This window comes from Phocoena phocoena, chromosome 2 (assembly GCF_963924675.1).
Source record: "Phocoena phocoena chromosome 2, mPhoPho1.1, whole genome shotgun sequence".
Classification (NCBI taxonomy): Eukaryota; Metazoa; Chordata; class Mammalia; order Artiodactyla; family Phocoenidae; genus Phocoena; species Phocoena phocoena.
The window spans coordinates 97,198,020-97,222,690 of record NC_089220.1 but is presented as its reverse complement, the minus strand read 5'-3'; the positions used below and the strand labels follow the sequence as shown (position 1 = coordinate 97,222,690).

At 36.6% G+C, this 24,671-nt stretch overlaps 1 protein-coding gene across 1 annotated transcript in view; it reads left to right on the top strand.

Annotated features, from left to right (window-relative positions):
- Positions 1–24,671, top strand: part of WDR72 (WD repeat domain 72) — a 187,572-nt gene that overhangs the window by 15,547 nt on the left and 147,354 nt on the right. Inside the window, exons 7-12 of the mRNA XM_065871729.1 lie at positions 736–881; positions 1,263–1,359; positions 7,676–7,817; positions 8,441–8,686; positions 10,942–11,162; positions 13,673–13,868. Coding sequence (XP_065727801.1) covers positions 736–881; positions 1,263–1,359; positions 7,676–7,817; positions 8,441–8,686; positions 10,942–11,162; positions 13,673–13,868 — 1,048 coding nt within the window. The remainder of the gene's footprint in view (positions 1–735; positions 882–1,262; positions 1,360–7,675; positions 7,818–8,440; positions 8,687–10,941; positions 11,163–13,672; positions 13,869–24,671) is intronic.

The following is a 24,671-nucleotide window of genomic DNA, read 5'->3' as shown; positions in this document are numbered from 1 at the left end:
GAGCATTTGTCTCAGATTATTTTAAAGAGTTGATGCCTGCACTTTATAGTTAGAAAGAAAACTAATACTTTTCACCTACATACATTGGTCTTATTTTTATATTTTTTTTCTTTTTCTGCTTTGTCACTACATTTGACTTTAGGGACTATATACATTCTTTTCTTGTGAATATATTCACTGACATCTCCAAGAAGAAAGGAAAGCTAAGTTACTATCATTTGATAGCATCCTTTTTTTCTCTAATGTTTCATATACTTGGCTCAGTTAACAAAACTATATTGTCTTACTTAAAGGCTTATATTTTTGAACTAAAATGTAAAGTAGATGGTTCAGCATGTACTTTAGGGTTTCTATTGTATCAACTTCTTTTGTGTATAATAAATTTTTCAAATGTTTAGGTTTGACTATACATATGGAAAGAATAAAATTGCATAGAAAATTTGGGATTTTTGGTCTCTGTGCATAATGGGCACATTCTGGAATGATACTGTCGGATGGTTTGTCCACTGAAACCTACCTAGGATAAATGTGAAAAAATAAGTACTAGTGAAATATTATCTTGGTCCATGAGTATAGTGTGGCCTGTTATGATACTTAATACTTAATATTAATAATTAATATGTTGTTGCATTAACACTGTTATCTAAATAGTCTTGATAAGCATAATTTATCTTTCTCCTCGGTAGATTAGATTGGAAGCTTCTGTTAATGGGCATCATTCATTCTGTATTTTAGGTTTACGATTATTGTGATTTTTCTCTTCTTTGGACTGAAGTTAGTGGGAGCGGGCAGTTCTTTGCTGGTGGAGAGGTGCTTGCTGCTCACAGAATCATCATTTGGACAGAAGATGGTCACAGTTATATCTATCAGCTGCTAAACAGGTGGGCTCAGATGGGAGCGGCATACAAAACATTCAGGTAGAAAATGAACTTTGGGAGGTTTATTATGGAAAAATCCCCACATGCTGCCCATGATCAAAAACCAGAACAAAACAACTTTGGCACTAGAAGATTTACTCTGGGCTTGGTAGGCTTCAGCCTTTGTATAAAACAGCAGGGGATGAAGGAATGAGATTAACCATGTATAACTTGTACAGCTGGTGCTGGGTTTTCAAAAAGTCACTTGTAATTATTAACCCAACAATTTCTAACTAGAGTTTAGAAACTTGAATGGTACCATCCGGCTTTTGAAAGTGGGAGGGGAAAAAAATGAATAAAGAACCCCAAAGTTCTAAACTTTGCTTTTTATTTTTCACTATGCAGTGGGCTTTCAAAAAGCATATACCCTGCTGATGGAAGAGTGCTTAAAGAGACCATTTATCCTCATTTACTGTGCTCTACTTCTGTGCAGGAAAATAAGGTAATGCAAGAAAAGAATGACTGCCTCAAAGCTGTTTCACTCCACTTCTCAGATAAGTGTTGCTTTGTCTGTAACAGAGTCTGTCTTGAAAAAATTGAATTGAAGAATCACATCAAGTTGTTAACGAGAAAATTAAATCTAATTGTTAATGGCTACTGAAGAAAACTTTGCCTTTAGAAAAGTTATTTTTTAAGTCTGCTTAACTAAACAATACATATTTCTTATGGAATAATTATAAATGATAAAAAAGGAAGAATTAAAATTTCTAATTTTACCACCATACATATTCACTATGAATATTTTTATTTTTTATATTTACTTATTTTAATTGGAAAATATTCAAATATTTGAAAGGTTGTAAGAATAGTACAATGACCAGACATATACCCTTTACCTAGATTCACCAATTGTCACCATTCGCCGTATTTATTTCCTCTCCCTCTCTCATTCTCTCTCTCTCTCTCTCCCCCACCATATATATATGCATACACATTTTTTCCACTGACCTTTCTAACAGATAGTTTGATACAAAGTTATTAACATTTTGATGTATCTACTTCATTTTTTAAAGTTTATCAAATGGCTTATATCCTGCTTTTTTTTATTCTTAAGGAAGCTGGATATTGAGATCATTTTCACATGCATTTAGCTATTCTTCTGAATAAATTTTCTTGTTAAAACAAATATAACTATGATTCCTGGCAGAGAGTTGAGGATGTAATTGTGGGTTTTCACTTGACTGAATTATATCTTTGACACTCTATGAAGCCTGAAAATTTAAGCAGTTAGTTTACTTTAGTGTCAATGAAAGTGTTTTTTTTTAACCTATTGGACTTAGTCATCAGTTAATTATCCAAAAAGGTATTTCATGGAGAATGGAGGAGTTTTGAATTATTGATGTGTCAAACAACGAAGCATGTTACGTTTTACAGTGATGGTTTGCTTAATTAGGCAGCATAGCTGCGGCAAATCCTATGGTTCAGTATCACCTCTTTAACATATCTGTGAGCTTTTGTTGCAAAAACTTGATTAAGACTGTCAGCCAAAAATTAGAACTCCAAGTGCCATTAGGGCATAGGCAAACTTTAGAGTTATGGTGTGGAACACTATTTCTAAAGTCATTCGTGGGTTGCAATAGAGCCTTGTTTTGCTGTTGATCACAAAAGCTTTATTGTGGTTTACTCAGAAAGGGATTTTAAGTTATTTTTTAAAGGACTTTCCCTTTTTTTCCTTTTTAGCTCCTGAATGCATTTTTACAAAGCACAGTTTGCCCTAAAAGCTAGATATAAGAAATGTCCTTTAGGAGCTTCTCGTCTACTGCAAATATCAATGCTATACATAACTATGAGGAAAAAGAACAGCGATTACAAATTAACTTAAAAAAATACTAATCTTATGGGAAGCCACCCTGCTTTGTGTCTCAAAAGATGAAGGCAGGGCTTCCCTGGTGGTGCAGTGGTTGAGAGTCCACCTGCCGATGCAGGGGACACGGGTTCGTGCCCCGGTCCGGGAAGATCCCACATGCCGCGGAGCGGCTGGGCCCGTGAGCCATGGCCGCTGAGCCTGCGCGTCCGGAGCCTGTGCTCCACAACGGGAGAGGCAACAATAGTGAGAGGCCCGCGTACCGCAAAAAAAAAAAAAAAAAAAAAAAAAAAAAAAAAAAAGGTGAAGGTATAGATTTGTGAGTCTTCTGTCGATGTATAATTCTTGTTTAGACAACCACAGCTGTTTCTGTATCTTAAAAGTGGGAAGTACTTGGAAGCCAGTGAAAATGAACAGAATAATCTGAAACAAAAAGAAGCTGGTCTACGCATCCGTAGACCTTTGCTTGCCCTTTATCCGGCCAAGAAACTAAATTCAGACCTTGTTCTCCCTATTCAAAACATCACCAATATTCACTAAATATAAGACTTCTTACTGTTTCATGCAGTTACAAGGTAATGAAGGCATTTTCATGGTGTAGGGAGGTGAGTTTGATAGACACAATGATCTTAGAGAATTATGCTCTGTAAACATGTTTTTTGGAGTGATGCCATAGAATTAAATCCCAGTGTGTGACAGTAACATGTTCTCATGTGATGCCAGGAACTTACCTGCTGATGGAGTTGTAGTAGCAAAAATGGGGACTCCTCCTTCATTCCAACAGCTTTAGGAAAGTCTCCCTGGCTTGAAATCATAGCTGATGATCACTGAAACTTGTGGTAAGGGTCCTGGCTGCTGAGGCGAGGAACTGGGCTTCCCAGGGTCTTAGCTGTGGAGTAAAATAGCAGTGTTGAGGTGGGAGTAGATGGGATAGAAACAGCCTGAGGATTGCAGATAAGGAATTTGGATGCGTGAACTAAGAGTAATGATAATGACGATGATGGGTAACTTCTTTTTTCAGTCCTTATTATCATTAAACATACGCACTGCCTTATTTACATGAGTTTCCACCATGACCCCATTTTGAAACTGATGTTCAGGAAGGTTAATTCCCAGGATTTGAACCTAGGCAGTTTGGCCCCAGAGTCTGGGAATGGACTTTCGAGTGAGTTTCTCATTTGTTTTGAGAATGGATAATAAGAATCGTTACTGCTTATTGAGTATGTCCCACATGCCTGGAACCATACTAAGCACGTTACCTTTATCAACTCATTAATCCTGACAGTAATCCCATATAGTAGGTGCTTTTATTTATTAGCCTTCTTTCACAGTTAGAGAAAATGTGATATAGAGATGTTAAGTAAATTGCCTAAATCAAGTAATTGGCTCTTTTAATAGAGTTAGTATGTGCTAAAACCAGGATTTGAATCCAGGCATTTACCACAAGATAATTGTTTTTGTTTTTTTGCTTTTTTTTTTAAGTCTTTTTTTTTTTTTTAACATCTTTACTGGAGTACAGTTGCCTTACAATGGTGTGTTAGTTTCTGCTGTATCACAAAGTGAATCAGCTGTACATATACATATATCCCCATATCTCCTCCCTCTTGCATCTCCCTCCCACCCTCCCTATCCCACCCCTCTAGGTGGTCACAAAGCACCGAGCTGATCTCCCTGTGCTATGCGGCTGCTTCCCACTAGCTATCTATTTTACATTTGGTAGTGTATATATGTCAATGCTACTCTCTCACTTCGTCCCAGCTTATCCTTCCCCCTCCCCATGTCCTCAAGTCCATTCTCTACGTCTGCATCTTTATTCCTGTCCTGCCCCTAGGTTCATCACCTTTTTTTTTTTTTTTTAGATTTCATATATATGTGTTAGCATACAGTATTTGTTTTCTCTTTCTGACTTACTTGACTCTGTATGATGGACTCTAGGTCCATCCACCTCACTATAAATAACTCAATTTCGTTTCTTTTTATGGCTGAGTAATATTCCATTGTATATATGTGCCACATCTTCTTTATCCATTCATCTGTTGATGGACACTTAGGTTGCTTCCATGTCCTGGCTATTGTAAACAGAGCGGCAGTGAACATTGTGGTACATGACTCTTTTTGAATTATGGTTTTCTCAGGGTATATGCCCAGTAGTGGGATTGCTGGGTTGTATGGTAGTTCTATTTTTACTTTTTAAGGAACCTCCATACTGTTCTCCAGAGTGGCTGTACCAATTTACATTCCCACCAACAGTGCAAGAGGGTTCCCTTTTCTCCACACCTCCTCCAGCATTTATTGTTTGTAGATTTTTTGATGATGACCATTCTGACTGGTGTGAGGTGATACCTCATTGTAGTTTTGATTTGCATTTCTTTAATGATTAGTGATGTTGAGTATCCTTTCATGTGTTTGTTGGCCATCTGTATATCTTCTTTGGAGAAATGTCTATTTAGGTCTTCTGCCCATTTTTGGATTGGGTTGTTTGTTTTTTTGATATTGAGCTGCATGAGCTGCTTATATATTTTGGAGATTAACCCTTTGTCAGTTTCTTCATTTGCAAATATTTTCTCCCATTCTGAGGTTTGTCTTTTCCTCTTGCTTATGACTTCCTTTGCTGTACAAAAGTTTTTAAGTTTCATTAGGTCTTGAGAAAGAAAAACAGAGCTGGAGGAATCAGGCTCCCTGACTTCAGACTGTACTACAAAGCTAAAGTAATCAAGACAGTATGGTACTGGCACAAAATCAGAAATATAGATCAATGGAACAGGATAGAAAGCCCAGAAATAAACCCACGCACATATGGTCACCTTATTTGATAAAGGAGGCAAGAATATACAATGGAGAAAAGACAGTCTCTTCAATAAGTGGTGCTGGGAAAACTGGACAGCTACATGTAAAAAAATGAAATTAGAACACTCCCTAACACCATACACAAAAATAAACCTAAAACGGATTAAAGACTTAAATGTAAGACCAGACACTATAAAACTCTCAGAGGAAACCATAGGCAGAACACTCTTTTACATAAATCACGGCAAGATCCTTTTTGACCCATCCCCTAGAGAAATGGAAATTAAAAAAAAGTAAACAAATGGGACCTAATGAAACTTAATTCACTGTTAATGACTATTTTAATACCTCTTGGAGGATGGGTACTTCTTGTGATGGGTACTGGGTACTGTGACGAAAAATCAGAATCACATGATAAGGGGCTTTGAGGGAGTTTTCATGTGAACTAGAGAGGAAACTACTGGAAAGGAGGAGGATTGAGGTGTCAAGGAGTGGGTGTGAGCAAGTGAGGAATGGTAGTACAGAAGTGAGCGTAGAGGGAGTAACAGCGTATGGGGAGCATGGGCTGTAGGGGCAGCACATTTTGCTGGGAGGGAGGAGATGTGCTGTGACCAACTTCAGTAACCACCCAGCCTCTCTGGAGCGTCATCCTCATATCAAAATCATGAGAGAGCTGGACTACTCAATTTTAAGGTTCCCAAAGGTTGAGAGAGTTTGAGAAGCCAATCTAACCAAGTTTTATTGTACCATTTCTAACACCTACAAAAATGGTGGCCTTGAGAAGTATAAGACCCCAAAGTGCCTTCTGAATCTTTAAAAAAAAAAATTATTCAGAGAACTCACTTCACTGGAACTGTTTTTCTTCAATGCTCTCATTTCTTGGGACTATAGAGGATTACATATCTTGGTCTTGAATTAGTTTCTTATTCTCCTCTCGTCTTAGTTTCCTTATCTCTATAACAGAAATAATAATAATGATTATTTACTATGTAGCTTTGTTGTAAGGATTAAATGTAGCAATATTTGGGCCCTTAATATTCTCTAGAGCTACATTATAGAATTTTTCCACTAAAATAACTAAGTCTGGACCTTCAAACATGTGTTTTCTGACTAGAAACTATCATTTTCTTAGGCTTCTTTAATTCTAGCACCAGCAGTTGGCTTTCTTTTCAGGGTGCCTTTTATTTGTACATCAAAAGAGGGTTTTGTTTTTGTTTTTCTAATCACTTAATCATTTTGATCCCTTGTGTGTAATCTCTATATACAGGTCTGCCCAAAGAACCTCTACACTGCACTGAGGTACTAGGGAGATTCTGAACCCATTCACTAGTGAAAGTGTATCTTTAAGAGCTCTGGTACCCAATATTCATACTGTGCCACAACAAAACTATATATTTATATATATAAATATATTTATGTTAATTATAACTTATACATTTATTTTTACTAGTATCTATCTATCTACCTATCTATCTATCTATATAAGTTATGAATTCATTTTTCTTTGTGGCCATTTGGGAAGTTTGAAATCAAGTATGTTAAATCTGAAAAATAGTCAAAAGAAAGTAGAAAGCATAATAATACCACAAAATTACCACACAAATATTAGTTGTTGCTATTTTAACTGACAATTGGAACTGAAGGGATCATAAAGAAATCAGACCTCCTCAGTGGACGGTACGGCACTGTCATCAGGACGTGGGCTCTTGAGTCAGAATTACTGGACTCAAAAGCCCACTGCCATCTATATCACCTTAAATAAATTAACCTCTTCCCTCTCAGATTATTCATCTGTAAAATGAAGACAATGATAGTACCAACTTCACGGGATTATTGTGAGGACTACTTAACTGAATACATGCAAAGACCCTAACAGTATACGTAATACATACACTGAACGTGTTCAATAAATGTTAACTATTCTTATTAACTCTCTGAAATCTAGCTGATGACTTTGCTTCTTATTTCATAAAAACTTTTTTGTTTTGAGTAAGAGGACCATTTCACTTAATTTACTTGAAATTTTTTAAACAGTGGGACATAAATGGAAATAATTTAGTTTATCTATGAAGTCTTGTTCCTTCATTTAAAAACAGTGGCTGCCATTATATAGATTTTTCTGAAGATATTTTTTCTACATAAATGCTAACTTTTTTATTTGGACCAGAGCCTTCCCTTTGTTATGGGCTACATGAATGAAAGGAAAGAGCCTTTTTATAAGGTACTTTTCTCTGGAGAAGTCTCAGGAAGAATTACTTTGTGGCACATCCCTGATGTTCCTGTATCCAAGTTTGATGGTTCTCCTAAAGGTAAGACAATTTCTATTTCTAATCACTTGTCTTCTGAGAACTACTTTATAATTAACTCAGTGTTTTTTTTTTTTTGAGTTGAGTAATATGAGTCAACAAACAAGAAAAAGTTCTCATGTACCACTATGCATTAGATGCTAACATAAAAGTAGTGTAAACATGACGCTTATAGATCTTATACAACAACGCAACAAGTGTAATTCAAATTAACATCAACTTAACATGAATGATGTTTTATAGACTTGAAATGAATGTTGACAATATGAATATAGGATAGACTGATAGACCATATTCATATTTTTGAATTTGTCATGTCCATATCCTGTACCCCTTTTCAACCAATTTCTCTATTCAAAAGAGTTTCTCCGTTCTTTTCAGTTGACTTAAGTCTAAAATGAATGCACTAATACACATCTATTCTTCCGAGGCTCCTTGAGGGAGAAAGAATCAATAAAATAGCATTTGGAGTGAAAGCAATGGATGGCAGAACTTTTCTGCCTATAACGTACAGTTAGGATGGCAAAAGAGTCTCTATGTTCCCCAAAGCATGGTGCCTTGATAATATTTTCTATATCTATGATGAATTTATAAACCAAATTTTCCCTTATGTGTTTTCCTTTTAGAGATACCAATAACTACCACCTGGACCCTTCAAGATAATTTTGATAAGCATCATACCATGTCACAAAGTATTATTGACTACTTCTCTGGGTTTAGAGATGAGAATGGAATTGTGGTTGTCACTTCATCAGAGTATGTTCCAAGTCTTGATAAACTAATATGTGGCTGTGAAGATGGGACAATTTTCATTACACAGGCTTTGAATGCTGCCAAAGCAGGACTTCTAGAAGGCGGTTCTTTACTAAAAGGTCATTGAATTTTATTTGACCCTATTTATTTAATTTACCTAAGCTTCAACTTTAATAAGCTATACTAAGAAGATCGCTGAAGCTTAAGAAAATTACAGGCATTTGCTAATAAATTTGTGCATGTTTTAATGTTAAAGTAAAACGCACATATAGGTTTTTTTAAAAAGTCAAACAGAAGGTTATACAATGAGAAATACATTTCTCTCCTTCTTTGATCTTCCAGGAAGATCACCGAAGGCAAGTGCTAATAAGTTTCTTTATACACTTTTTGAAATTTCCTATGCATATATAAGCATATAACAAAAGAGCAGTATACATTCTTTTAATTATATTATAAAAATAGAACCACATTCTACACACTTTACTAAAATGTCCTTAATAAAATATTTTGGAGCACATTCTTTATGACTTAATTTTAAATGATTAATAATGATTGAATTCTAATTTAAAAAATCTCCTATGATGAGTGTTCAAGTTTTTTCTTGTCTTTGGCTACTATAGACAATGCAGAATTAACTATCTTTGCACATATATGTAGGTATATGTATAGTATTAATTTCCAGGAGTAGAATTACTAGATCAACCTTTATGTGTATTTTTAATTTTGAAAATATATCTTAAAATGTTCTCCAAAGTACATCAATATACATGTGTGTCCACTAACACAGATGTATGAGAATACCTTTTCCCCCAAGCCTTAGCCAACTTACTGTGCTATTCAATTTTTTAATATTTGCCAATCAGGAGAAAGTGGTATCTTCCTGTTTTAATTTTTTTGGTAATGAAATGTAAATGTGTTCTTATATATCTTTGTGCACTGCAACAGTGAAAATCTCTTAAATAAAGACCATTATGCAATAAGTTGTCTTATGTAAAGGAAAGAAATATAGGAGGTGATTGAGATTTGGGGCTGTGTAGGTAAATTTGTATACCACTTTTCATTGTATGGACCCTACTAGACTACAAGGTCCTGACAGACCAAATATCAATTAAAAAAAAAAAACAAAACCGAAACTTGTTACATTGCCTATTGCTGTTCTCAGCTTACTTTGGCTACTTACTAAATGTTCTAACTTTTCAGTGATTCAGTGATTGACTGAAATAGAGGAGTGAGTAGCAATAAAGCAAGGAGAGGTAATACATCACTTTACATCTCAATGGCTGCTGTTAAAAGTTAGTAAAAAAGCTTAAGACCTTAGCATATTTTATCTAGGCTGATTTATCTTATCCTGAAAACAAGCAGAAACCTACATTTGATCTTTAGCATCTGAATTAATATTCATCTTGGTTTGCTAGTGGATATAAAGCGAGAAGGTACCTGACGGAATAGAAGTAATAATGATTCTTTGGGACTCATTTTCAATGTGAATAAAGAGAGTTTGTGGTCTGTGGTCCTCTCCAGTTTTTTTAGGTTTAGCTAATAATGAAGGAAGAAGCAGTGTGGAAACTGGGTGTCAGTAAGCCTGTGTTCTAATACAGCTATGGTATGAAACACCTAGGTTCCTACCAAGTGCCAGTGCTAAGAAATTATGGACATTATTTTATTTATTCCACACAGTAGTCTTGTGTGAAGTAAGTGCTGTTATTATCCCACTTTTTCAGATGCAGTACCTGTGGCTTAGAGGGAAAAGGCAAGTTGTCCACAGTGACACATCTAGTAAGTGATAGACCGAGAAAAACAAAGCCAGATTTGGTTAACAGCAAAGCTGTGCTCTTAAATATTATGCTGTGTTTCTTCACACTTGGATTCAAGCCACTTAACCTCTCTGAGCCTCAGATACTTTTATCTGTAAAACAAAATGGTGGAACTAGGTAATCTGTAATATCTTTTAAAGCAAAAATATTCCATGAAACTTTGCTTTTCTTTTATACTAGACTTGGTCATGCTGTTTTAAAGGACAGCAGTAGTGTTCTGAGATTACTTTTGTAGAGACAAAATGTATAAATTGTTCACTGTTTTAGAACAGAGTTTGCTATTTCATGGCAGTGGAATTGGTAACTTGCTAACATCCTTAAAGAATTAATAGACTTTGAACAACCAGATTTAGTGCTCCATCAAAAGCACAACCTGGCTTATAATGAGGCACTTGCCTTTTGAGAGAATCCAAGGGTTGTTCATTAATTTTCTTAGTCAACTGCCTACCTTTAATTATATGTAGTTTCCTTACATTAAAAATTTATAAAAGAATATCTCTGGACTATTTCTTGAACAAAAATAACTCTTTTTAATTATTTGGTGTTTGGTTGTTTTCCAGATTCCCTTCCTCAGAAAGTTCTCAAAGGCCATCACCACAGTGTTACTTCCTTGCTTTATCCACATGGTCTCTCTTCAAAATTAGACCAAAGTTGGCTGGTGTCTGGGGACCAGGACTCATGGGTCATCTTGTGGGATATCTTTACTGAAGAAATTTTGCATAAATTCTTTTTGCAAGCTGGTTTAGTAACGAGTCTTTTGATGTCACCAGAGAATTTCAAAGTAAGTTAAGATAAAGAGTGAAACATAACACATAAATTTAAGTTATACATATAACATTTCAGAATGTTTAAAAAATGTAAGGAAAAATAGCCCATATTTCCACAGGAAAGAAAAAACCATAATGTAACTGGATGATTTTTATGAATTCCTTTCTTATATTTTATGCATTTTATTATTTTTACAGCTTATACAGATAATTTGGTTCTAAAGCAAAGGTCTCATCAATTCGTGGCTTTACAAAAGTCAGTTAATTCTCTTTAAGTACTTATACGTTTGTTCTTTTTTTTTTCCTAGTTCTACATCTTAATTTTTAATGGAATTTTCTTTTTAAATAAAAGTAATGGACACTCAATGGAAAAATAAATATGTAGGAACTGTAAATTAAAATTAACTTTTGCCTTCAACAATTTAATAATAATAATGATAGTTACACTTTCTTTTTCTTAAATAGATTTTTGTTTACTCTTTCATTTATTTAACAAATGACGAGCTTTAACAAATTTACGAGCATCTACCTTGTGCTGAGCAAAGGAAATACTTTCAGGTATAATTTTCTCATGCAATGTCAGCTTAAATTCAGTTTTCATAAAGCTGATATCTTTGATAAAATATGGACAGCCAAGTTTTGAGTTTTCTGAGTTTATAAGCTAGTTGATTGACTTGTAAACATTATTTCTCCATAGTAATGTTATGAAAAATCAGTTCCAAAGTAAAATCAGAGAAAACTTGCACTGTATTTTTGTAGTAAGAAAAAATGAAAGCAGTATTTCAGGAACAGAAATGATTAACCAAAACAGTAAAACAAAGTTAAGTGACCCCTCCCCCCCCCCAAAAAAAAAACCTATGTGGTGATTTGGGATACCTTGATATATCTTTTATTCCTGAAGTTCTCCCTTTTTCAAAAAAAATTTTTTTTCTCTCAGCCCCAGGACCGTAGTCCAAGTCAGTTCCACTCCTGACCCCTTTTACTTCTGCCTCAGTCATAGATGATTTAACTCCAAGGATCAGGACGCATTCAAAGTCAAATAAAAAGGGAGTTTATTGAAAGGGCACAAGGGGCAATCCCTAGGCATCCAAGACAAAGCACTAGAGCAAGGACCTACAGTGGAACTTAAATTCAGAAACCAAGGTTACTCTTTGAATCCACTGCTCCAAAATGGTCTGCTTTTCTGTGATTGCTCCATTCTCTTGCCTCTTCCTATGATTTCTTTTAGCTTTACAATTTCAAACGCCTAGAAAAGAGAATCTGATTGGCCTAGTGTGGGTCTCTAGTATACGTCTACTCCTGGCCATAGGATCTGTGTTCACGTGTTATGTGTGTTCTCTTGTGTTGGAGGTGTGTGTGAGTTTCCTGAAGTACACTGGGCTGTCTATTCTAGAGACTGGGGGTCAGGAAGGTTCTCCAAGAGGTAATAGTTGGGCGGCAATGCCATCTGTGCCCCATTCTACAAGTCCAGGCTCCCCATATATCACACCTGCCATTTTGTGATCCCCCCTCCCCCCCCCAGAATATCTGTAGTCTCCTTTACAAGTATTAGGAAAAATAACAAGTTCTCCAGTGCCCCACAGAGAGAGGTCAGTGATGAGCACTGGGAGATTCTTCAGGAACCCTAGCTGAGGCTTTTAACATAGCAGACGAAAGTCTGGCCAGGTGCCTTAGTCAAAGTAGGAGCATCGACATAGCAAGATGGTTAGAAAAGAAAAAAATAGCAGAGGAACTACCCACTGCCCCTTCTCACCACACCCCAGCCATACCCACTGATGGGCTGATCAGTGCATGGACCTCGTGGTGAGGCACAAAGCTGCCCTGTAAACCTCTCCTAGATGAGCCTCAGCAGCACCCAGCAAGAATAGTCTTTGTCCTAAACTATGCTGAAGGTAACCACATGCTGACATTCTTGAAAGTATCTTAAGAATCTTTGTCCTGTGAGACTATTTTTGGTCCCTGTGTCTTTGAAGCTGTACATTCAGTTGGAACTATCTAATGCTTACCTCTTTTAGATTGTGTCTACACTGAGTTTCCTGTTTGGATTAGAATCTGTATAGTTCTGGGAACAGCACCAAATCACATTTTGAGGCTCTAAGTGGAAGATATCAGCTCATGATACCCTTGGGCCTAAGCTTGTGTCTACAAATAGCTTCTTTTTGTGGCAACAAATTAGTTCTGGGGTTTATTTTATTCTGCATTATTTCCGATGTCTGCCTCGCTGCCTGAATCTGCTGAGTGATGATCAAGTCCTTCATTTATCTTATAAGTAGATCTGGCCTGGAATTCTCCTCTTTACTTGTGTCTTTTGACCTTCCTAATAGGTCTTTGAATTTAAAATCTGCTTGGTTTGTAAAGCTCCCCTGTGCAGCGTTATGTGGAGAGGTGCTAGAGAAAGCAGAACTGTCATTTTGTAAATGGGATTTTAACAAAAACTTATGTTACTAGGGGGGAAAATCTGATTTAATTTTAAAGAAAGCATTTGACTATTAGCTTACAAAGAATGCCATTTTTTTTTCCATAGCTACGAAGTCATCAGGTAATTTGCTGTGTGTGCAGTGACCATTCCGTGGCTCTCCTTCACCTTGAGGGGAGGAGGTGCCTCCTGAGCGCCCGAAAGCACCTTTTCCCTGTGAAGATGATAAAATGGCATCCCGTCGAGAACTTTCTAATTGTTGGATGTGCAGATGACTCTGTATACATCTGGGAAATTGAGACAGGTAAATTGAAATTTTACCCCTTTTCATCCTTTATATCTTTATGCATCAAAGCATTTGGCTGGGTGGAGAGTTCCAGAAAAGGCACGGTGATGCCCTCACTTGCTTTTACCTTTGGTTGGGCTGCATTTAATGGCTTCGTTTGAAGGTATGTATGGAAAATAAACACAACGGCCCAAGTCAGATCCTAACCCACTGATGATTACCTGACAGAGCAGTGCGCAGGAATGAGCCGGATATTTCTGGAAGCTATAAATAAAAACATAAGTTATCTACTTTAATTATTAACAAGAGAGAAATTTAGTGTCCTACTACTAGTCTCAGTCATTGAATTCTGCTTTCTTCAGCATACTCACCATCTCAGCAACATTTTGAGCTAATTGTTGATCAGTAATAATGGAATATAATTAATTACAAAACTCCAAAATGTTGAGTCAGGGGAACTGAAAACTGAGTGGTTCCATTGAACTTTTGATGTCAGAGCATAGAGAATGTATAGTCTGAACTTTTAAGTTTTTCAAAAAGTTTTACTATATAACTTAAGATTGAGAGTAACACATTTCAGGCCAATGCTGGGAACAAATCAAATAAAGCGAGGTAACGAATGAATGTGAGTCAAGGGAGTGCCCTGGAGAGTACATTTTACTGAAACCATTGCATGATTTGTATTGATTAATCAGTGGTGGCTTTATGCTGGGTGTTGTGAACAGACTGGATAGCTTACAATAGTTTAGAGCCATACTTCACCAAAATAATTGCTATTTTCTTTACATTTGACTTTCATGTATTAATGACGATGGCACACGGAGGATGCAAGATAATACCACCTTACATTTGTGCTTTGCTTTACAGCTTTGATGGGCCTCATGCTTATTTCCCATTAGATTATCACAACTTCTAGGGTAGGTAGAAGCGGTATTATACCCCATTGCATGGATGAGGAATTTGTTGCTCTGATCTGTAAGTGTGCCAGGTTACACACTAGTAAGTGGTGAACCAATATGAGGCCCCCCTCCCCGTTGTTCTTTGCACATATTCACAAGATTAAGAGAGTTTAGAATTCTTAGGTAATCTATCAACCTGAGTGATGATTGAGTATGATGGATCAAATAGGTTCTAATGCCTGGACTTGCCTCGAGGACCTGCAAGCAAAAACTGTATGATCTTGGACAAATAACTTGGCTTTACTGCTTGTCAATCTGCTCACCTATGAAATAGGAATAATAATACTTGTCTTCCTATTAGGATTAAATTAACAAATACCTACAATTCTTGTAAACAGAGCCTGTAGATGCCAAGTCTTTAGTAAGAGTTAACTATTATTAATATTATTTAAAAATGCAGCAAAATCTTGATTTGTGCTAGTGAAATATGAATTTGTAAAACACATACACTTATAAATGTGGGCAACTGCATTTTTTAATGGTTATGATAGCATGTATGTATGTATTTATTTATTTTAACTTTTTATTTTATATTGGCATATAGTTGATTAACAACATTGTGTTAGTTTCAGGTGTACAACAGAGTGATTCAGTTATACATATACATGTATCTATTCTTTTTCAAATTCTTTTCCCAATTAGATTGTTACAGAATATTGAGCAGAGTTCCCTGTGCTACACAGTACATCCCTGTTGGTTATCCATTTTAAATATAGCGCAACTGCATTGTCTTTAATTGTGAAATTGTAAATACTTGCTAATCAAACATATTTTTTCCTAGAAAATGGAGTCTAGCAAGAATAAAAAAAATCTGGGCACTCATAAGTGTTTATGGTTCCATTGCCCCAGCAGGACACCTTTCAGGCTATGCAACTTTTAATTTATCTGTTCCTGATGGGGCAGGCGGTAAAGAAGGGAAGCCAAACCACTAGTACTTCTTGAAACCATATTATTCCCACGTCGTATTTTAATTGTATTATTTCTTTTATGCTCCCAAGATATATGACCAAATGTAGAACAGTTGAAAAATACAGAGAAACATAAAAAAATTCCAAATAATCCTATCCCACTGCCTAAAGATAGCTGCTATTTATATTTTGATCTACTTTCTGTCAGACATCTTTCTATGTCGATAAATAGATGTCTATATTATATTTCAGTCACAGTCCTGGCCAGAAATTGAAGTCAACCCAGCTGGGTTAAGTGAAGAGACTTTAAGGAAAGGACCCTTTATAGGGATGTGGATAGGGATTAAGGAACAGACAAGGAGTGGATAGTGAGGCCATCACCCAGACAGTAGCAGTATCAGGAAGCTCTTACCACCTCTAGGGCTGAAGTGAAAGACAAGAAAATAGTGGTACTGGAACCCAGTTAAGCTGAAGCCAAAGAGGAGTGGATACTCCCTGGGATCATGGAAGAGAAACAGCTCCCACCAGAAATGCAGTACTGATACAAAGAGAGAGTTGGAAGAAATTCTCTTCTCTCTCCTTCTGCAGTCACCATCTTCATTAGTTTAATCCAACTGGAAGTCAGAAGGATATTCAGTTCTAGGCATGAGCCAGGGGCATAGAACAGGACACAGAAGGGTATTGGAAGGATGGAGTGGGTTGTCAAATGGACAATAATTGCCATATTGGCCATTATGGACACACCATACTTAAACTCAGGAATCTCCTATAGTTGGTTATATATATTGTTTCCTATAAAAAAAAAAAAAGCTTGTTTTAAAATGGCCATATAAAATGATATGCACATGTTTAGTGCCCAGTTAACTTATAGGATATTTATTCCAAATGAAGCTATGAGGCTGTTTATCTCTTGGTGATCTACTGTAATAGGTTATAAACAACCATAACTCAACTTAAGCTTATTATTGGTGAAAATGTTACCAATGATTGTATCATTGCCTTCACATTCGTGATGTGCCTCTTCACTTTTTCAAAGCATCCTCCCCTTGATAATCTCATTTGAGCCCCATGACACTCTGGAGATGGCTGACAAATGAACTCCTTACCACACTCATTCCTTCTGAGTAAGTCTATGTTGTTCCTTTTAGTCTGTGTCTGGTATTGGCTTTGTTTTGAATTGCCTTTAACCTCAGCAATTCCAATTTTGTTTAAAATTTAATGAATGACTTTTTCTTTCTCAAGCTGTATTTCATCTGGCTAAGATACTTCCATTATGTTTGCTGTACTTGATATCTTTTTTATCCTTTTTCTGTAAAGGTGGGAAAATCCAGGATCAGGAAGACTTTCCATTTATAGTTTCATAAAGTGAGGAGAAAAAATGCCGGCTAAGACCAAAACAATTAGGCCGAAAAGAGGTCTATGAGAGTATAGAATATGCTCGTTCACTGACATGCCTGGCACATGAATAAATGAACCAACCCAAGTTTTCTTGGACTTCAGTAGACTGAGTACAAATGAGTTCATCTTACCATTGGCCGGTTGCAGTGGCTCTTAGAACGTGGCTGCCCAACTGTAGATAGACCCTTAGCTTTCTCTTCCAAGTCTCCCTTAGGGTTTCTGGAATTCACAGGCACATATCTCACTTCCTTGTGTAGAAGTCTGTGTATTTTCTACGCCAGCCAATTTTTCTTCTTTCTTTCCTTTTAGCTTTGCTGAAAGGTTCAGACTTGGTTCCATGTGTGAACAGACCTATTCTCTGCTCCATTTTTCCAGCCCTCTGCCTTCTCTAAATACATGGAGGAGAATAAATTGACACTCAGGCATTTATCAGATCTTTCAGCACTAGAGCAACTCCAGAGCTCCTAGAGAGAGAAATAGGAGGTGTCAGCGGGATAAGGATTTGGGGGCAAGAGACCTAGATATAAAAGGCAGGGGAAGGGGATTAAAGCCAAAGGTAATTAATTCTCAACTGTACCAAAAGCCCACCTTAGCAGAAGGTTGGGGGGTGGGGTATAGGTCAGTCCCTGTGCCACCTTCCTCCAGGTGTGGAAGATGGGATATGAGACTTTAGTTTATCACAAACACTTTACAACAACCTATTCTCACTTTATTCATGAGATGTATTTATTCATTTATTTTATTCTCTTTGGTACAATGCACAAGCATATTCTAGAGCCACGTACCCCCATGCCTGTCTTACCTTGAAATTGTCTGAGCTGTATCTTTTCAGTGACAGGTGGCATAGCCAGATATGTACCAGGGTAAAGTTTGGGATCATAGGTGGGCACGCTCATCTCATGGGAGAAGCAAACAATCAAAGCAGAGGAGTATTTATGCAGCAGTGGGGCCCCTTGTCTTCTGGCTAAAAGTGCAGTGCTGCCAGGTTGGGAGTGATGAGGGCATCTAGTTTTGCTTATTGATTTAGCAGATGTCCCATGATGTTTAGGCCTGATTAGGAAGGGAAAAAATTGGAGATGTCATTTTGATTAATATTTGAGCTCCCACAGTGTATTTGACACTGACAACTCTGGGCAGTTTTGTCACCCTCATTGCTATGAGACACAATAGAGATAATGTAATACTGATTTTTTCCCCTAAAATGCATACCAGAAATAAATCTCTGCTCTTAGTTCATTTTTCTTTTGAGAATTGAATTTAAATTAATTCTGAGGACTTTTCTGTTCACAGCAATGGATTTACATAGCAGAAAACTTGTATAATGAATTTCTTGTGTGTTATTAAATATAAATGATATTATTATTGAAGGTCTTCTGTTAAGCTTATGGCCTGTGTTGTGAAATATGCTATATTAAACAACTGAATTTTTTGTGGGAAAAATGAAGGCTTATTTGCTTGAAAATAAAACATTTATTGGTAAGATAGGTCAAAAAAACTTTTTCTGTAAAGGGTTGGAGAGTAAATATTTTCAGCTTTGTGGTCCATATGATCTCTTTTGCAGCTACTGAACTCTGCCCTTGTATGTAGCACAGAAGCCATTGACAATACATAAAGGAGTGGGTGAGGCTTTGTTCCAATAAAACTTATTTACAAAAGCAGACAACAGGCTGGATTTGCCTTGCAGCAGTAGTTTATAGACCCCTAAGAATGATGGTAGTTTTTTTTTTCTCTTTAATTTATTTATTTTGTTTATTTTATTTTTGGCTGTGTTGGGTCTTCGTTGCTGCGCGCGGGCTTTCTCTAGTTGTGGCAAGCGGGGGCTACTCTTCATTGAGGTGCGCGGGCTTCTCATTGCAGTGGCTTCTCTTTGTTGTGGAGCACGGGCTCTAGGCACGTGGGCTTCAGTAGTTGTGGCATGTGGGCTCAGTAGTTGTGGCTCGCGGGCTCTAGAGCACAGGCTCAGTAGTTGTGGTGCATGGGCTTAGTTGCTCCGCGGCATGTGGGATCTTCCCAGACCAGGGATTGAACCTGTGTCCCCTGCATTGGCAGGTGGATTCTTAACCACTACGCCACCAGGGAAGCCTGATGGTCATTCTTTTTAAAGATCACTATTTTGACACCTCATTCTAAAGCAGTTTGTAATTTTAATTCATTATACTTCACTGACTCTCTATGGTTATACCCATTTTGCAAAGGAGGAAATGGAGCACAGAGATTTTTTGAATCCGAAGGTCCCCAGGCTGAGTGTCGGGCACTTGCACTGGAATGTGTGTCTCTCTTTCGTTCTGGTGTGTTGTTCACTGTACCGTACAACAGGAGCACCTTCTGCAGATGGAGGTCAGCTTTTTGAGACTGTCAAGCAGGGAATTACATAAGAAAAACTCTGAGAAGAAAAGAAATGGCTACCAGGAACCCCCCCACCCCGCCACTGCTCCCTTGAAGGAGAGGGTCTCTGGCTATCTCTTGGCACCTGGCTCTCAATTTACATGCAGTTCTAACAGCCCTAGTCATCAGATTTCTCAGATGACAGATTAGAAACAGCAAATTGCAAGTGGGGAGACTGTTAGTGGCAGGCACTCTGGTAGCAGAAGCAACAGCTGACGGGAAGGGAGGATAGGCAAAACTATGTGTCACTGCTCAGGGCAGTCTTTCCTGTACTCAGGGGAAGACGGTCACCCAGAAAAATAAATGCTGAGATTGTTTCCCTTGTTCAGGAAGCTCTTAGATATGTTATGGGCAGCTGCCAGTCCCCTTCCTGTGGCTCCTGCTGGGGAGCTGGGCTTTCTCTTTCCCAGCACTAGCTTCAAGAAGAATATTTAAAGGCATTATATCCAAGGTGGATTCTAGACCTAAGAAAATCTCAGAAGTGGCTTGGGGCCTGGAGTTCAAGGCCAATGAGTGGGTAGAACTGAGAGTCCATGTGAATCTATTTTTGTTCATGTCTTCTTGTGTCTGCTCAGGTAATGTGAGCTGTGTGACCTTGAGCAGGAATCTTTACTGCTGCAGTGTGGCCTGAGGATCCAGCCTCTGGTTATGACATGGTTTCTGTGGGAAAACACATTCTGAGTTTTAAAACAACCATCTTATAAACAGACCATTGGAACAAAGCCTATGAATATGAAATGAAGGAAGTAAGGAAGAAGATAATACATTTTGGAGTTACTTTCACCACAGGTGTTAAATTTCCTCTCTCTTAATTTCTTTTTCTTAGTGAAATGAGTAGCAGTTAGCTATAAAATAATTCAATCTACTATGATGCCATGTAAATGAAGCATTTGTTCTTCCGTGGTTTCAAAGTACAAGAAAAAAAGAAAATTTAAAAACTAAAACTATTAAGAGAGATAAATGAAGTTTGTCAACTAATAGCTAATAGGCCATATTTTTAGAAAACATCCAGTGTTTAATCTACTCTAGATCTGAGTTTCCTTTAATTGTTTAGGGTGAGGTCTATATAGATATATGCAAGTTATGGTCTCCCAGATATATGTAGTCATATTTTCCCTAACAGAATAGAATCATGTGTCTAAATTCCTACTTTGCCACGCCAAAATATCACAGAAGGTCACTACTTGGAGGAGTAATTTTCCAGTCCACAAATATTAGTTGGTTTTCTTCTTTTGCAGTATATGTTGGGTTGGCCAAAAAGTTAGTTCGGATTTTTCCGTAAGGTGTAACAGAAAAACCTGAATGAACGTTTTGGCCAACTCAATAGTATATTTAGTATATAGTATATAAAATAAAAATTTTAAATTCCACTAGTTACCAACTATTCCATTCTGAGGGGCAGTTTTGCTTGGTTTTCTCATCAAGGAAGGTCACCCCTTTGTAGATACAGGGGTAAAGTTATGTTGTGTCGACTGCCTTGTCAGCACAAACCAAGTATGACTTTCATTATATGCGTTTTAAAGGTAGGTTTTGGGTATGCAGCATCCGACAGGCAGTAGTCTCGCCAGTGTGTCATTTTCTCAAAGTCACGTTATTTTGTTGTGGTAGATTATAGATGGAACTCTCTTGGGATGATTGTTTTTAGAAAACAAAAATAGGATGCATTAAAGCACAGGGTGGGCTTTTTTCCTATATCACCTTTTCTTCTTTATTATAATAATTACTGATGTTATTGCTCAACGTGTATTTTTAGTTTTACTGCCTATTTTTTGAATCTTTATTTTTTTGTCCTTTGTCCTAGTTATCACAGCTACACTATAATTTGAGATTTTGATTCACGCAGTATTGTGTGCACGTGCATGCAAGTTTTTACTGTACGCACTTGTGCATATGAGCTTTGTCTGCAGTTTAGCTACTGAATAGTTGCACAATTGTCAAAGTTCAACGTCTTGAGTAGAAATTAGCATCCAGAGGGGTTATGACCATGAGCCCTGAGATTCGTACTGCTGGGTTTGAATCTTGTTCTACTCTTTCCAATCTTTATTATCCCCAGTCAACTTTTAACTCCTCAAAGAATCACTATCTCTTAATGGCAATTAGCACTGAATAAACATTAACTATTACTTATATAAGTCCTTCATATGTTACCATACCAGTTTATACTGAAAATTTCACTGTTTCTCCCTCTTTACCTCCTGTCCCCACTCTAGTTGAGCTCAACAGTTATTTCTTATTCTGATGAAAGGCATACCACTCTGAGGTATACTAGAATTATCACATATGGCCTTCCAATAAAATCATGGAAAGTTTATCCCTTTGAAACAATTTGAAAAAATATAGGGCAACGTATAAGAATGTGGTATATGAATTATGCTAAAGTGCCCAAATGTACTGACAAGTATTCTAAGCGCTTAGCTGAAGGCAGGGATGAGGGCAAATTAGTGTAGTGGAGAGTTTTGTTACTAGTTCCCATAGCACAAGGTACTTATAATTTCATACTTAAAATTTCATACTTCAGTAGCCTAAAACACCATAAGGGCAAGAACTGTGTCTGTCACGTTCACTGTTCTATTCCCAGAAGCTAGCATAACACCTAACACATGGGAAGAAATTAACAAATATTTGTTGAATTTAATTAAAAATTTAAAAAATATTTAGCTTTTGTAAACAATATGCTACTAAACAACCAATGAATCACTGAAGAAATCAGAGAGGAAGTAAAAAGTACCTAGAGACAAATGAAAATGAAAACATTGATCCAAAAGCTATAGGATGCAGCAAAAGCAGTTGTAAGAGGTAGTAGTATAGCCATACAAGCTTACCTCAGGAAACAAGAAAAATCTCAAATAAACAACTTAAACTTACACCTAAAGGAAGCAGAGAAAGAACAAACAAAACTCAAAGTTAGTAGAAGGAAATATATCATAGAGATCAGAGCAGAAATAAATAAAATAGAGACTAAAAAAAAAAATAGAAAAGATAAATGAAGCTAAAAGCTGATTCTCTGAAAAGATAAACAAAATTGATAAACTTTTTACAAGAATCATTAAGAAAAAAGGGAAAGGGCCAAAATCAATAAAATCAGAAATTAAAAAGGAGAAGTTACAACCAACACCACAGAAATACAAAAGATTATAAGAGACTACTAAGAAAAACTGTATGCCAGTAAAATGGACAACCTAGAAGAAATGGACAAATTCTTAGAAAGGTACAATCTCCCAGGACTGAACCAAGAAGAAATGGAAAATTTGAACAGACCAATTACAAGTAATGGAATTTAATCAGTAATTAAAAAAATACCAACAAACAAAAGTCCAGGACCAGCTTTATAGGTGAATTCTACCAAACATTTAAAGAAGTGTTAACACCTATCCTTCTGAAAGTATTCCAAAAAATTGCAGAGGAAGGAACACCCCCAAACTCATTCTATGAGGCCAGCATCACCCTGATACCAAAACCAGACAAAGATATCTCAAAAAGGAAAATTACATATTACTGATGAACATACATGCAAAAATCCTGAACAAAATGTTAGCAAAGCAAATCCAACAATACATTCAAAGGATCATACACCATGATCAAGTGGGATTTATCCCAGGGTTGCAAGGATTTTTCAATATCTGCAAATCAGTCAATTTGATATACCACATTAACAAATAGAAGACTAAAAACCATATGATCATCTCAATAGAGGGAGAAAAAGCTTTTGACAAAATTCAACACCCATTTATAATAAAAACTCTCCAGAAAGTTGGCATAGAGGGAACATACCTCAACATAATAAAGGCCATATATGACAAACTCACAGCTAACATCATACTCAACAGTGAAAAGCTGAAAGCATTCCCTCTAAGATCAGGAACAAGGCAAGGATGTCCACTCTCACCACTTTTATTCAACATAGTATTGGAAGTCCTAACCATAATAATCAGAGAAGAAAAAGAAATAAAAGGAATCCTAATTGGAAAGGAATATGCAAAACTGTCACTATTTGCAGGTGACATGATACTATACATATAAAATCCTAAAGATGCCACCAGAAAACTACTAGAGCTCATCAATGAATTCAGTAAAGTTGCAGGATTCAAAATTAATGTACAGAAATCTGTTGCATTCTATACACTAACAATGAAATGCCAGAAAGAGAAATTAAGGAAACAATCCCACTTACCATCACATCAAAAAGAATAAGATACCTAGGAATAAACCTACCTAGGGAGGTAAAAGATCTGTACTTGGAAAACGATATGACACTGACAAAAGAAGTTAAAGGTGACACAAACAGATGGGAAGATATACCTTATTTTTGGATTGGAAGAACTGATATTGTAAAAATGGCCATACTACCCAAGACAGTCTACAGATTCAATGTGATCCCTATCAAAACACCAATGGCATTTTGGACAGAACTAGAACAAATAATCTTAAAATTTGTATGGAAACACAAAAGATCCCAAGTAGCCAAAAAAATCTTGAGAAAGAAGAACAGAGCTGGAGGAATCATGTGCCCTGACTTCAGACTATACTACAAAGCTACAGTAATCAAAACAGTATGGTATTGGTATGAAAAACGGAAATATAGATCAATGGAACAGGATAGGAAGCCCAGAGATAAACCCACACATTTATGGTCAATTAATCTATGACAGAGGAGGCAAGAATATACAGTGGAGAAAAGAGTCTCTTCGATAAGTGGCACTGGGAAACTGGATAGCTACATTTAAAAGAATGAAATTAGGAAATTCTCTAGTATCATATACAAAAGTAAACTCAAAATGGATTAAAGACCTAAATGTAAGACCAGAAACCATAAAATGCTAGAAGGAAACATAGGCAGAACTCTCTTTGACATAATTCATAGCAATAGTTTTTGGATCTGTCTCCTAAAGCAAAGGAAATAAGAGCAAAAATAAACAAATGGAACCTAATTAAACTTAAAAGCTTTTACAGCAAAGGAAACCATCAACAAAACAAAAAGACAGCCTACTGAATTGGAAAAAATATTTGCAAATGATATGACTGAAAAGGGGGTTAATGTCCAACATATACAAACAGCTCATACAACTCAACATCAAAAAAACAACCTGATTAAAAAATAAACATTTTTCCAAAGAGGACGTGCAGATGGCCAATAAGCACATGAAAAGATGCTCAACATTGCTATTCATCAG